The 13,812-nt window shown below is 46.2% G+C and overlaps 1 protein-coding gene across 2 annotated transcripts; it reads right to left on the bottom strand.

Annotated features, from left to right (window-relative positions):
* Nucleotides 1–140: 140 nt before the first annotated feature.
* Nucleotides 141–12,315, bottom strand: SLC25A33 (solute carrier family 25 member 33). Of its 2 annotated transcripts, XM_087915104.1 has the most exons (8): nucleotides 12,108–12,249; nucleotides 6,457–6,483; nucleotides 6,109–6,288; nucleotides 4,254–4,331; nucleotides 2,958–3,058; nucleotides 2,587–2,653; nucleotides 1,415–1,695; nucleotides 141–687 (listed from the first exon to the last, which is right to left on the bottom strand). In XM_087915104.1, exons 1-8 carry the CDS (start codon nucleotides 12,158–12,160, stop codon nucleotides 485–487), a joined length of 990 nt encoding a protein of 329 aa, XP_087771230.1. In that variant the 5' UTR covers nucleotides 12,161–12,249; the 3' UTR covers nucleotides 141–484. The 2 variants fall into 2 exon arrangements, with proteins under 2 accessions (XP_087771230.1, XP_026571618.1); XM_026715833.2 differs by lacking the exon at nucleotides 6,457–6,483 and having other exon boundaries at nucleotides 12,108–12,315.
* Between the last annotated feature and the right edge of the window lie 1,497 nt (nucleotides 12,316–13,812).

Below are 13,812 nucleotides of genomic sequence, written 5' to 3'. Positions count from 1 at the left end.
TCTGAATATTTCACAGCTAATGGTGTTTATTTCCCCCCCCCTCCAAGAAATATCTCCCAATCAGAGAATTGCAACTTTCCACAATAAAAAACAACAAGAGCATATAAAAGAAGACGCTGTCCCAACGGCATCCACAGAAATTAAATAGCATAATTTAATTCAGTCATTCTTTTTAATTTCTGAACCTTTTTCTTTAACTTAAAAAAAAATACATAACCCTTATAAACATACGTACCTTTAAAAACCAAAGATTTTGGAAGGGAAATTGCACTGGGGGGAAAAAATGGGATGGGGGTTGTGGAGAGGAGAAATGCCCCCTCCTCAAAAACAACATCCAGCAAGCAGACTGTCCGTTTCAAAGTTCGTTTTTTCCTAGCTTATTGTGAACTGTCCCACAATCGTTGTGCTATTATTATTATTATTACTATTATTATATTTTGTTACTGGCTGCGTACGGTCTGGGCTTCGGAATCGATGCCGGCTGCTACTTCACTTGCTCTTCTAACAGATACACGATCAATTCGTAGGTGGACAGGACGATAGCCGTGTTCGGGATTTGCCTCATCAGCTGGGCAAAAAGTCCGCGGTAAAAAGCAAAATATCCTTCCTCCTGGAATACCAGCCGGGCCGTCTGGAGGAAGGATTGGTACTTGGTTCCTTCCTCGCGTAGCCTTGTCCGGATGACCTCTGGGGAAAGGGGAGAAGGCGAAATGTCAGCACACCAGCCTGCATTTAAATTCAGCCCCGATTTGTGGGTGGGGTGGGGGGGTGGCATAAAAATCTATAAAAGGGGCTCTAGCCTCCACCGTTAAGAAGGTTCCAAATCCAGAAAACATCTAAAAATGAACAAGCCTGTTAAAACATCTCGTGAGGTACCGCAAAGCACTGTTATTAACAAAATCCACATTTTCTATTGCACGGGGGATGCCAAATTTGGCTACGCTTACGTGTTAAGACACCTTAATCCCCCCCTACCTTCCTGCAGGAAAGTGTGCAGTTGTTTTGTTGGGGGGGGGGGGAACATTCCAGAGCAAGGTGTGCTCAGAACAATAAGGACTAGAAACCTGATTTTTCACAACAAGAAGAGGCAAATTCTTGGGAGTGGTGCAGTGGGCTAGAGGCAGCGCTCTCGCCTCCCAATCAGGAGGCTGTGAGTTCGATCGTAGGTAAAGGTAGATATTTTTCTCTGGGCATACTGAGAATGTTATCTGCCAAACAAAACTCCGCATCGGCAACAGGAAAGGCGTCCGGCCATTCAAACACACTGCTAGCTCCATTCAGCGGCCCAGACTCCACCCCGCAAGGGATTATGGGGTCGTTAAGAAGAAGAGGCAAAATCCTTCCAGGCCTGGCTTCTCTTGGTTCAATAAAAGGGTTTAGAGAAGTGGACGACAACAGGAAAAAAAAAACCTACCGTGTGGGTAAGCGATGCAGGACGCGCATCCTTTGGAAACGGCGGCAGCAACCGTGATCCCGAGGAAATGGGAGGAACTCTTCTCCGGGTTTCCCGTGAAAGGAGACCGGCTGGGATCTTTTAAGAGTTGCTTCAATCTCTCATAAATAGCGAAGCAGATGATGGTCTCGGAGATGCCCGCGTAGGAGGCGGTGAGGCCTCGGTAAAAACCCCGGACCCCTTCCGAGCGGTAAACATACTGGGCGCATTGGAGGGTGTTCATTTGCTTTGAGCCACGGACTCTAGAGCAGGCAGAGAAGGATCAGCAGATGAGCGGTTGGGTTAGCCGGATTTTAAATCGTTTAAACGGGGCCTATCCTGGTTTTTACAGCTAGTCAGTAAGCCAGGGGTGCCCTCGTTCCCAGTTCTATCCCTCTCAAAACAGAAATATATAAATTTATATCTAAAACTAACTCGATACCCGTGCTTTGCTATAAAACTATACGGTGGGACTTAGATTTGGGGGGAGGAAAATAAGGGGGAAAAATTCTGCCTCTGCCTACCAGCATCCATCAGCATTCACCTGGCTAGCATGTGTGAGAGAATTGAGGGCTGTTTGGAAACTTGTGCAGTATTTGCTGTGTGAGCAGGGAGACAGCAAGGAGCCTGGGCGTGGCTTAGCTTAACTGTTCTGTACTAAGGCTGCTTGGTGAACTGAAACTTAAACTCTCCTCTCCTCTGCTTGTGTTTTGCATTGGGAACAGATTTCTTTTCAGGTGGAGAAGGGGAGTAGAACTCCTTAGCATCAGAGTATAATAATAATAATAATAATAATAATAATAATAAGAAGAAGAAGAAGAAGAAGAAGAAGAAGAAGAAGAAGAAGAAGAAGAAGAAGAAGAAGAAGAAGAAGAAGAAGAAGAAGAAGAAGAAGAAGAAGAAGAAGAAATACTAAATGCTATGATGGGTCATTTCAAAAAATCCTTTCTTAATGAGCCCCTAGAAGCCAAGAGGAACATCCATACGTGCCAAATTTCGAGTCTGTAGGCTTTACAGTTGTGGAGATTTTGTGATGATGCGTGAGGGGTATTTTGCTTTTATACAGATTTAAGGCTCTAGTGCAGCATTTTTTCAAACCCAGCAACTTTTTAAGATAGATGGACTTCACCTCCCAGAATGCCCCTCCCCCTTACCTTCTTTCCAGCTGCATTCTGGTTTTCACCATCCAGATGGGATTCATCAGGGAATTAGTCACAAAAGCTGGAGAAGAGCCAAAAAAGGGGGGGGGGAAGAAACAGCAGAAAAGATGGGGACCAGTCCTCGAGGAACTTCAATTCCCAGAATTCCCCAGCGTGCAGGAGTGAGAATATCCGAATTGGGTGAAACGCAACGGGAAAGACAAAACGAGGTTGCGCCAGCCCGTTGAACACAGTGCCCTTCCCTGAATGGTCCCCAGCTGACACTGAAATATAATTTTTGCCCTCGAAGGGGGCGTGTCTGGCTCAGTCCATCCGGACAAGGACAAGCACAGCCAGACCGTGCTACCTGGGGCAAGTCAACTCACCTGCGGAAGCCGCTGAAGCAATATGGACCATATTGCTGTTGGGTACGAAGACGCGGTTGAATTGCTCCTTCGCTCGGGAATAACACGCAAAATAAACCGCCCTGGAAAGAAGCGACACAAACGCAGGTGAGTCCTCGGCTTACGACCCGATGTTTCTGTGGTTAAGCGAGACGTTTCGTTAAGCGAGTGTTGCCCCATTTTAACGATCTTCCTTGCAGTCGGTGAATCCTTGCAGTCGTTAACTTAGTAACACAGTGGTTAAGTGAATCGGGCTTCTCCATCGATACTTGCTTGTCCGAAGATCGCAAAAGGACAGCGTGACCCAAGGACACACTGCAACCGTCGTAAATATGAGTTGCCAAGCATCTGAATTTGGATCACGGGACTATGGGGATGCCGTAAAAGTTGTCATAACCGACAAACGGTCATAAGCCACTTTTTTTCAGTGCCGTTGTACCTTTGAATGGTCACTACTCACCCCAATGTAAGTCGAGGACTATCTGTATAGGTAGCCTTCAACTTACAACCACAATTGAAATCAGGAGGCTGTGAGTTTGATCCTAGGGAGAGGCAGACATTTCTCTCTCTGGGCACACTGAGAATATATCTGCTGATCAAGAACTCCGCCCTGGCAACAGGAAGGGCATCCGGCCAGTAAACACTCAGCTCCATTCAGTTGCCCAGAGTTCACCCGGCAAAGGGATTATGGAGTTGTTAAAAGGAGAGGATGATGAAGAAAGACTTCTTTGGTAAGTTTGACGAGCTTTCTTTGCCATCCTTATTAAGCAAACCTTGTTAAAGTTAGCGACACCAGTCGTTAAGTGAATCTGGCTTGCCCCGTGGACTTTGGCTTGCCGGAAGGTCGCAAAAGGGGATCGCGTGACTCCGGGACGCCTGAGACCGTCGTAACTGTGAACCAGTTTGCCAAGCGGACGAATTTTGATCGCATGACCGTGGGAATCTTGCAAGTGTGAAAAACGGCGATCAATCCCATTTTTCAGTGCCCTTGTTAACTTTGGTCACTAAAATGGCTGTTAAGCCAAGGACTGCCAATTACAGAATTAAGGGGGTCAAAGCAGCACTTCTGACCAGTTCAGTACGGGTGTTCAAGCCAGTAAATTAGTCTTTCCCACTCGCCTTAAAACCGGGAGGATCTAGCAGCAAATCCTCACAACTCTCCAGAAACTCCTGAAGACCGGAATTCCCCCCTCAACCCTGCACCCACAAACGAACCCTCTTGGGGGAGAAAAATAATGGAGGGGAAAAAAAAATTAAAAACTGCCTTCAAATTTCTACCTGGATGGCGCGACTCCAACCAGATTGGGGCCCAACCCACGGAAGAGTGACTTCGGCCCCTCCTTTTCCAAAATGGACCTGGAAAACAAAAAAGAGGAGGAGGAGGAGAAGGAGGAGGAAGAAGGAGGAGGAGGAGAAGAAGAAGGAGGAGGAGGAGGAGGAGGGGAGGAGAAGGAAGGAGAAGGAGAAGAGGAGGAGGAGGAGGGGAGGAGAAGGAAGGAGAAGGAGAAGAAGAGGAGGAGGAAGAAGAAGAGGAGGAGGAGGAGGAGGAGGAGAAGAAAAGAAGAAGAAGAAGAAGAAGAAGAAGAAGAAGAAGAAGAAGAAGAAAGGGGGAGGATGGAGAGAGAAGGAGAAACTTCAGCAAATCTGTTAAATTAAAAAAGGACTGAAATATAGAAAGCCCCAAAACAGTAATTTTATCCAGGTTCCAACAGACCTCTCGATTTCCGCCTGGTTGAATTCTCTTCCTTTTGCCTTTATTATTTTTTTTTCAACTGGACCAATACTGCCTAATTTCCCACCTTATTTAAGCAAAGGCACCAGGCCAAATCAGACCCCTAAAGAATTTGAGGGGCCTGTTTTAATCTGCGTTTCCAAGACACACACACCCCCTTGCCTAGCTGGAACGGGGGAATAATTGTGGTTGTGGAGCCACTGTAGAAAACACACAACCCCTGCATTGTCTTTACAAGTTCAGGGCCAGTTTGGGAGAAGATTTGTTAATTCCCATTTTCTGTGGGAACAGAGAGGTTTTTTTAAAGGGGAGCGGGCCATGAGGCTGCCAAGAAGGAGCGCGGCTTGGCTTCTTATTATGTTAAACTGGCAACTGTGGCTTTTTAAACAAATCAACAACTTGCTTTTATTGGGATTTATTTATCCAAGGCCAGACACACACACACACACACCCAGCACCAACCTCCCCCTCTCTCTTTCCAGCCCCTATGCGCTTACATAATTCATGCGGACTCAGCAGAGATAACTGCCAAGGTATGTGCATGGGGGGGAGGGGTATTTTTAAAACACCAAGCCAGCTTTTTTTAACACCCTGGCATGGATATATATATATATACATATGCCTTCCCCGAGAATGTTCCCTCTCTGGAAAAAAAGAGAATTGCACTGAGAAGGGAACAAGGAACAATCTGCTGCCTTCAAAATTAGGAGCATCGGCCTGCGTGTCTTAAAAAGCTGAGATCCCAAAAAGCAAAAGATCATTTCGTGGATTTTAAAACGTGCGTGCGTGCAAACAACGCGGCCCTTCTCGTTGCTTTTTTTGGAATAGGTTAAACACAAACACACAAAACCAGAACACATTTGCTTTTGTTTCGTTTTGTTTTCTTAGGAAATCTTTTATATTGATGTTGATTCCTGGAGAGGGTTTTCATAGTGTGTTACTTTTGAGCTCCGCTCAAAAAAATAAATATTCCAGGAGAAAGGTGTCGGTTTTCAACTTGTCAATTGCGATAAATATAAGCCCATGATTATATTTTGGGGTCCTCTATGATGTTTAAAAGTAGGAAGGGTCCCAAGTGCGAAACATTTGGGAATTGTTCTAATTTTTCTAAAAGTCAAGATTTAAACCAGTGTTTTTTCAGTCTTGGCAAATTTAGACCTGCGGACTTCAATCCTAACTCTAATACACTACATTTTTATATGTATCCCCATTTCACGCCTGCTTATTCTCTTATGATCCCTTCCACTGCAATCCCACCATTCTAGAGACAGGGAAAAAAAAGACATGGCTGGCCTGGGGAATTCTGGGAGTTGAAGTCCACAGGTCTTAAAGCAGCCGAGGCTAACAAACCGGCATAAAACCTTTAGATATAAGCCAAGACCCCATTTTTAAGACACTCACTTCAGCACCTGGAGGACACCTGGGGGCAGAGAGGTGGGACGGACCACGCCTTCGGCGCTGAGCGTGCCCAGATGGACCTGCGGATAATAGACCGCCCGGAAGGCCAACCTTGAGGACTGCAGCCTTGTCTTGATCACTTCCAGAGGGCAGGTGAAGATGGCACCCACCGTCCCTCCGCATCTGCAACATTCGAAGTACCGAAAAAGAAAAAGGGGGGAAAAAATATATATTCCAACGTTAGGGGGGAAAAAGAGAGAGAATAAACCCCAACATGACCTTGTATTGATTAAAAAAATCAAACCTACTCTGAATTCTAATTAAGGAAGATAAGCTAGAAGACGGGCTCACTTTATGTGGTGCACAGTATCCTGAAAGCTTGATATGAAAAGAGATAAAGCGTTAGGTTAGATCAGACCCGGCTAACGTCAGCGGCCTTTCCTCAACTTTATGGATTAACTAGTTCGATACTCATGCTTTGCTACGAAACTATGTGGTGGGGCTTAGTTTTAGGGGAGGAAAATAAGGGGAGGGGGAATTGCGCCTCTGCCTACCAGCATCCATTGGTATTCATCTCTGGTTAGCGTCCTGTCGGTGCGTGAGAGCTGAGGGCTGTTTGGAGACTGAAACAGTATTTGCTGTGTGAGCAAGAAGACAGCAAGGAGCCCAGGCGTGGCTGGTGCTCTATTCTGATAGATTGATTGAAACTTCAGGATGCGTAGACGAACAGCTTCACCCCAGGGAGAAGAAAGGGGGAAATGCAGCTGTCTTTAGCACAAGAAAGGGAGCCAAGCCATGGTTTTGCAAGGGGGGGGGAAACCACTTTTGCTGCACTGCATTTTGGGGCCGTCTTGCAAGCGCATTCTTGCAAAGCTGCAGGGTTTCCGGAGGCCATTCAAGAAATGGAATGAAAGTGAGAAAGGAATACAAGGACCAACTTTGCCTGGTTTTTTTGCAAACAGCTGCGCCAGCCCTCGGTTTCCCCCTCTGCAAACCAGCTGATGGGAGACCCCAAAATGTTGTCGGCCGAATTTGCAAACCTCCAGGCTTGTTCAGCCACTGGAGAATGCTAATGTCATGCCCCTGTCAGAATCTGATTCGGAGGGTGGGGAGACCAAACAGCTTTGCAAACTGAAACTGCATTCCATAAATGTTTTCAAAGATAGTAACTAGGTGACTGAAGTTTTTGCCAGGGCAAAAATTCTAGCTGGAGAGCATGATTGATGACTCTGGGCTATGGATGTGTCCCATTGGAGAATATATGAATTATGATACACCCGGGGGGGTGGGGGGAAAACCAAGGTCAAGGGGGACAATGAATTGTGTGTCTCAGAGTCGGCTGCACCCAGGCAGTGCCGGACATGTTAACTCCCAATAAATCCTTTTTAGGTTTTGGAAGTTTGGTTCGAGACTCCTGATTTAAATGCTGGAGCCCTAACAGAAGCGTTTAGTCAATTTGAAATCTCAACACATTGGACAAAAGTATTTTTTTTTGCCTTTTTTTTAGCCTGGGGATTCTTGCGTGGCTGTCTCAGGAGTTCTGGGAGTTGAAGTCCACAGGTCATTAAAGGGGCCAGAGTTGTCCAAACCCTTGTTTTTCAAAGTGTTTTTTTTTTTTTTGCAAAACTGACCGAGAGTCTCAAAAAATAAGATGCAACCCTTCCCTGCCAGAACAGATTAATGTTTAAGCCGTACCAAGCTAGCCCTGCTCTGAAGCAAGGCTTGTGTTTCAGTTGCATGTGCCAACTGGGGAAAAAAACAACAACAACCTGCAACATCCTGAAATTTTTAAAGACAAATCAAGAGGTTATATTCCCTCTCATTATGCCTCATTATGAAACCTTTCCTGCCCAAAGTAATTATTTTCAAATCCAATCACAGGCTAGGCCGTTGCCATTTCCCATTTGACAAATGCAAGCTTGCAGGATTGCACGAAACACGTGTCAGGGTTGACCAACACTGCAGAGGCGTTGGGATTACACACCCCATCGTCCCCGTCCTGCTGGTGACTGAACGGCTGCAGCAAGAAAAACATTTCTGCTTGCATGCGATCGATTGGAGCAAGGAAGAGAGTTGAAACCTGTTAGCTCTACTGCTCAAAGCAACAGAGACGTAACTTAATTTAGATTAGCAGAGTTGGAAGGGGACCTTGTAGGTCATCCAGTCCAACCCCCACCCACCCAAGCAGCAGACCCTACGCCATTTCTGACAGAGGGCAGTCCAGTCTCTTCTGGAAAGCCTCCAGCAAAGAAGCTCCCACAACCTCCGAAGGCGATTTTTGTTCCATGGGTTGATTGTTCTCGCTGTCAGGAAAAGTTTCTCCTTATTTCTAGGTTGAATAATCCCCTTGATCAGTTTGTTCCAGATAAATGTTCTCCCATAGAAATGCAGTTGGCGGATCACAACTTCCTACAAAAATCACAACCTTGCACTTCCCACAAGTCTGAAGTCAGTGCAGGATATCCTTCCTGATAATTCTGCCTTTATGTCAACCAGAAAATGTTTTGCTTTGGAGCACCGATTGTCCACGCTGTATCGCTGGAAAAATCCCATGTGTTCCATCGCTTAGATACCTTTTTTTTTTAAAAGAACCTGCTGGCTGATACCAAAGAGATTTAATTTCCATCGTGCCATCGGCTTTCTAAGAAAGAAAATAACTGTGCCCTTATTTTACGAAGTTTGCACACCACTAAATCCAGCAAAACTTTTACAAACAGACAAAGCCATTCCAAAATGGAAATGGACTCTTTCCGCATAACCAACGCTACTTGCCTCCAGCAACAGTAGCCACCTCCCCGCAAAGGGCAGATAGAAGTTCAGAATCACAGAAAGAGGAAAAAGAACAGAGATCGTGCCAGTGAGCCCAGCTACATTTCAGAACCATTCTGACAACTTTTTAAGTCGGCCTATTTTGGGAGGCCGGGGGAAAATCACCAAATACAAAGTTGAGTTTCAAGGATTTGGCAAAGTAAAGCAAGCCAAGTAAGCATTTCCTGTTGCTTCAGAGAACAATGGAATACGTTGCCAAGAATAAATAAATTAATTAATAAATTAATTAAAGTTGCCATGCTAAAAAGTTTTAAAAAGCCATGTTCTTCTTCCCAACCACGAGCCATCAGAGAGTCGGAAGCTCTTTGATTTCGCTTTTATATATATATATGTATAAAGATTAATACTATCATTGTCACCAAGATTCTGTGTAGAGCAAATGGACCCAGACAATGTTCTGTTCGCTAAGTATGCAGGAAGGAAAATAAAATTAAAACAAAAACAAAACAAAAAAATCCCAAAACTATCTCTGCTGGACTTCAAAACGTCAAGCCCTTAAGTTCACCTCTAGCGAAAGCCGCTTTGCTGCTACTAAAGTCAGCAAGAATTTATTCCGACTTGATCTTGCTTGATTAGATCTAACTTCAGCAATCTGCAGTCTTTCTTCCCCCGCCCCTTTATGCTTTCCAAACACAACTGCTCGAGCCAACTTGCGAGGGAACAGTGGGAAGAGATGACCTTAACAAATCTCAAGGGAGCCACGTGGGACAAAGCAGCAGGGAGGGACAATTTTAGGACATTGTGTTTCGAAAGGAAGGGAGAAATGCAACAATTGGGAGTTGGTTGGTTGGTGTGTGTGTGCGCAGGTGTGAGTGTGTGTGGAACCATTGCTCATTGAGCAGGAAAAAAAAATAAGACACAACTTTAGAAGGGCAAGGAACAGTCTGACACAATTAGCTCTTCCAAGTTTGCTATTTACAAAGGGCCAGAGTGCAGAGTGAGGGATTTGCAAAAAAATAATAATAAGTTAGATACATAAAAGTTTCTCGCTTTATCTATTAGGAAGGACATCTGGCTCTGAAAAATCAGATTATTGTTGTTATTGTTATTAATCTTCAATCTGATTCACTGTATGGGACTGGTAAAAACTTAACAGTTCAAGTCCAAAACCAAGAACTAAGAGCTGTTAAGATAACACCTGAGTATATAGGCAGTTCCAAGTAAGGTGAGTTTTTCGTTTAGTCAGGATATTCAGATCTAATAAGTTCAAAATTTCCAGGTATCTAGGCAGCCCTTTGGGTATTTCTCCAAGGGCTCCTATTTCTATCGGTACACCCACTGGTTTTCTTCCCCCATAACTGCTCATGTTCAATCTGCAAATCACAATATATTATTTTTTCTAGCTGTTTCTCCCCAATTCGTGCATCAACTTGGGTTTACAATATCAATGAACCACACTTTTTTCTTTTCCACAATAATGAGGATCAAGCATGCTAGGGGCCAGATTTCTTGTCTGCTGAATTCAAAAGTCTCACAAGATCTTGACTTGTTCATTTTCAAAAACTTTTGTCAGTTTGATGTTCCTCTTATTATTATTGTTGGTGGTGGTGGTTGTTATTGATTTAATCCTCAGTTTGATTCACAGTCTGGGACTGGTAAAAACTTAACAGTTGAAGTCCTAACCAAGGATTAAAGAGCTGTTAAGATAATCTGAGTATATATAGGCATTATTATTATCATTATTATTATTTTCATTTATTAATTAAACATGAAACTCAGTCAACTGAACATTTAAAAATGTACCCCAAATATCATTGACTAGCGCTTATGGTTGATACAGGTTGCTGCCAGTATCTTAGGTATCAACCAAGTACATTATTATTAGTAGTAGTAGTAATAGTAGTAATACAGTAGTCCATAAGATGGTTTTCTTTGCACATCAAGACTCCGCAGAGAGATTCAGAAACCAGGGGGGAAATAGTTTTAAAAAAACCATCTTCTGGATGTCAAAGCTCCCCTTTTGTCTTTTTTTGCCCCCAGGAGTATTAAATCCCAGGTATATCCAGGGATTAAACCAAGGGTCTGCATTAGTGCCCAGAGACACTAACAAAGATAGCAACGCACTCCAGAAATACATACTAATCTTTTAAGAAGCCTTTTGCCAGATTCCATAATCTGCAGGTTTCATAATCTTATCACAGTAGTTTCATAATGACCTCCCATTTGGGGAAGTGTCTGTGAATCAGATATGAACCACACCTACTGAATTTGATGTTCACCACCGTTCACCATAGCTTTTCGATTCTTGGAGAGTATCTTTTCTTTTCTGTACCCTGAGAGCATTTGCACCAAAGACAAATTCCTTGTGTGTCCAATCGCACTTGGCCAATAAAGAATTCTATTCCATGCTATGCTATTCTATTGCCCCCGGACTAAAAATTCTGATTTTGACAAGAGGAAATTGAATTCCCTGCCCCACTGAACAAACCACAGATATAAACACTACCTACTCTGGGCAGACAATCTCATGCCTCTAATTATAACTTTGTCTGCTTGAATCAGTTACTTCACCCCCCAAAATCGGTGGGTCATTTCGTCTCAAGTCGTCGCCTTTTGCACAACTTCCTTGGGTTTTAAAAAGTGGTTTCTCCCCCCCCCCGCCTTCCCTTTCGTTCGTTTGTTTCAGGGTGTGTTGCGTTCTGCAAAGCGGAGAAATCTTTGGAAAGGAAAGAAGGATGCCACGGGCGATTTATTGGCTCTTGGCGCCATGTGTACCTAGGGAATCTGATGCAATGGGTCGGAGGCAACCTGGAGGCTGAGCTGAGCGCAGGGATCGGTCCCGGAACCTCCCACCACCACTGGTTAAAGGTAGACTGCTCCTGTCCATGGGAGATCACCGTATGAAGTGTCGGGGCGGACAGATGAGAAAGGAGAGTCCCGGGGAAGGGAAGGCGGGGAAAAATCAGAAAATCGGGGAGGGAGAGGTAGGGTTTAACCTGAAAAGGAGAAGGAAGGGTGGAAATTCTCAATGAAAGGAGGAAGGGATGAAGAAAGGGAGTAGACAAACAGAGGGAGAAATGAGGGAGAGAAGAGATGAATGGGGAAGGGGAGAAACTGATGAATGGGGGCGTGGGAACCGAGGGGAGAAATTATGAATGGCGGCGTGGGAACCGAGGGGAGGAAAGCATTGAATGGGGGAAAGCCTTGAAGGAGGGAGGCGGCGCAGGACTCACCCCCCGGCGAACAGATGAAGCAGCGTGCTCTTCTCCGCCGAGACCCCGGCCATGCCCGCCGCCCACCCCGCCACTCAAAAGCCGGCCTCGGTCCTTCCCGGCGCGGCGCGGCGCTACGAACTGCCAAAAACTCCGGAATGCCCGGCCAAGGAAGCTCACCCCCCCCACCGCGCACACACGGTCGCTACTGCGCCTGCGCCGTCGCGTCACGCGATGCCGGCGCCTGCTTCCACGTGCGGAGCGGGCCAACCACGAGGCCGGCGGAGGCGCGAGGGGGGAAGAGCGATGACGCGGAGGGGGGCTCCGAGGGCCGCGATTGGCTGGCCGGGGAAGGCGGGGTGAGGCGAGGACGGAGAGCTCCGGGCGGGGGGAAGAGGGTGACGCAACAGAGCCCCCGGCGGGAGGCCGGCGTCACAAAGGAAAGGGGCGTGGCTTCGCGGAGGGGGCGGGCTGGTTTGTTTTTCTTATGAATGGGACGTCGTGGCGGGGGGGGTGACCCGGGGAGGGGGTGTTCGCGGCCCCAAAAGAAAAAGTGGGAATCACAGCTCACCACTTGGTCCCCTTTCCCAGGGATGTGGGACTACAAGTCATGCCATGCGCAGCTACTTGGATGGGGATAAGGGAGGTGTAGTTCCCCCCCCCCCACTCTCGTTATCTGTCTGTTTATCTCTATTTCTTTATCCCACTGTCTGTCTTTCTCTCCCTTTCTCTCTATTTCTGTCTGTCTCCTCTCTCTCTTTCTCCCTCTCTCCTTCCCTCCCTCTCTTCTCTCTCCCTCTTCTCCCCTCCCTCTCCCTCTGCCCCTCTCCATTTCTCCCCCTCTCCCTGTCTCCTCCTTCTCCTCTCCTCCCTCTCTGTCTCTCTCTCTCCCCGTCCATCTCTGTCTCTCCCCCTCTCCTCCTCACCCCCTCCCTCCCTCTGCCCTCTCCATTTCTCCCTCTCTCTGTCTCTCTCTCCCCCTCTCCATCTCTCTCTCTTCATCTGTCCCACTTTCTCCATCCCCTCCCTCTTCCTTTCTCTTCCTTTCTCTGTCCATCTCTCTCTCTCTCACACACACACACACACACACACACACACACACCTTTGCCTTTAGTCCCACACTAAAGTTGTTCCATTAAAGCTCATTTTCCAGCGAAGGCCAGAGAAAGAAGAAATGAGAATCTAAACCGTGGTGGTTTGCAACAGTCCATTTTAGCTTAAGCCAGGATTTTGTCCACCTGGGCAAACTTTAAAAAGGGACTTCAACTCCCAGCATTCCCCAGCCAGCATTTTCCAGCAGGTTTTGCCAGAGTGGACAAAACACTGGCTTAGAAGGTGACTCAGCCACAGTCAATAGCGCCTAATGCTGCAACCTCTCCTTTGAACGTTTTGAAAGAAATAAATAAAGACAGAACGGTGTATGGCAGGAAGCCAACTTTGCAACACAACTTTTTGTCTAGAGGCGCCTTTCCTGGGAAAGAGGAACACGCGAACCTGGTGTCACATTGCAACTCAATCCGGAGAGTCACCGGGGCCACTTTGGCAGTGACGTTGGTCTGACAAGACACTTAGCCAAAGGAGAAGTGTGTTTCTGTGTGTTTGTGATCCACACCCGCTCTCTGCCTTTGGAGGAGAGAGCAGCTGTTTGTCACATGATTCCCCTGAAAGGAAGGTCAACTTGGAAGGAGAGAGGAAAGATCCGACAACTGCTGGCCTCTTCATAAAC

Source organism: Pseudonaja textilis, chromosome 18 (assembly GCF_049901715.1).
Source record: "Pseudonaja textilis isolate UNSWEBS1 chromosome 18, rPseTex1.2, whole genome shotgun sequence".
NCBI classification, from domain to species: Eukaryota; Metazoa; Chordata; class Lepidosauria; order Squamata; family Elapidae; genus Pseudonaja; species Pseudonaja textilis.
The sequence above is the reverse complement of the archived record's forward strand: the minus strand, read 5'-3'. Positions and strand labels throughout refer to the sequence as shown.

Excerpts from the sequence above, each read along its gene's own strand:
- SLC25A33 (XM_087915104.1), bottom strand. The coding sequence starts at position 12,160 with ATGGCCGGGGTCTCGGCGGAGAAGAGCACGCTGCTTCATCTGTTCGCC. Across the intron at positions 6,289-6,456 it reads GATACTGTGCACCACATAAA|ATGCGGAGGGACGGTGGGTG; the intron begins GTGAGCCCGTCT and ends CGAATGTTGCAG. Across the intron at positions 1,696-2,586 it reads AGAATGCAGCTGGAAAGAAG|AGTCCGTGGCTCAAAGCAAA; the intron begins GTAAGGGGGAGG and ends TGCCTGCTCTAG.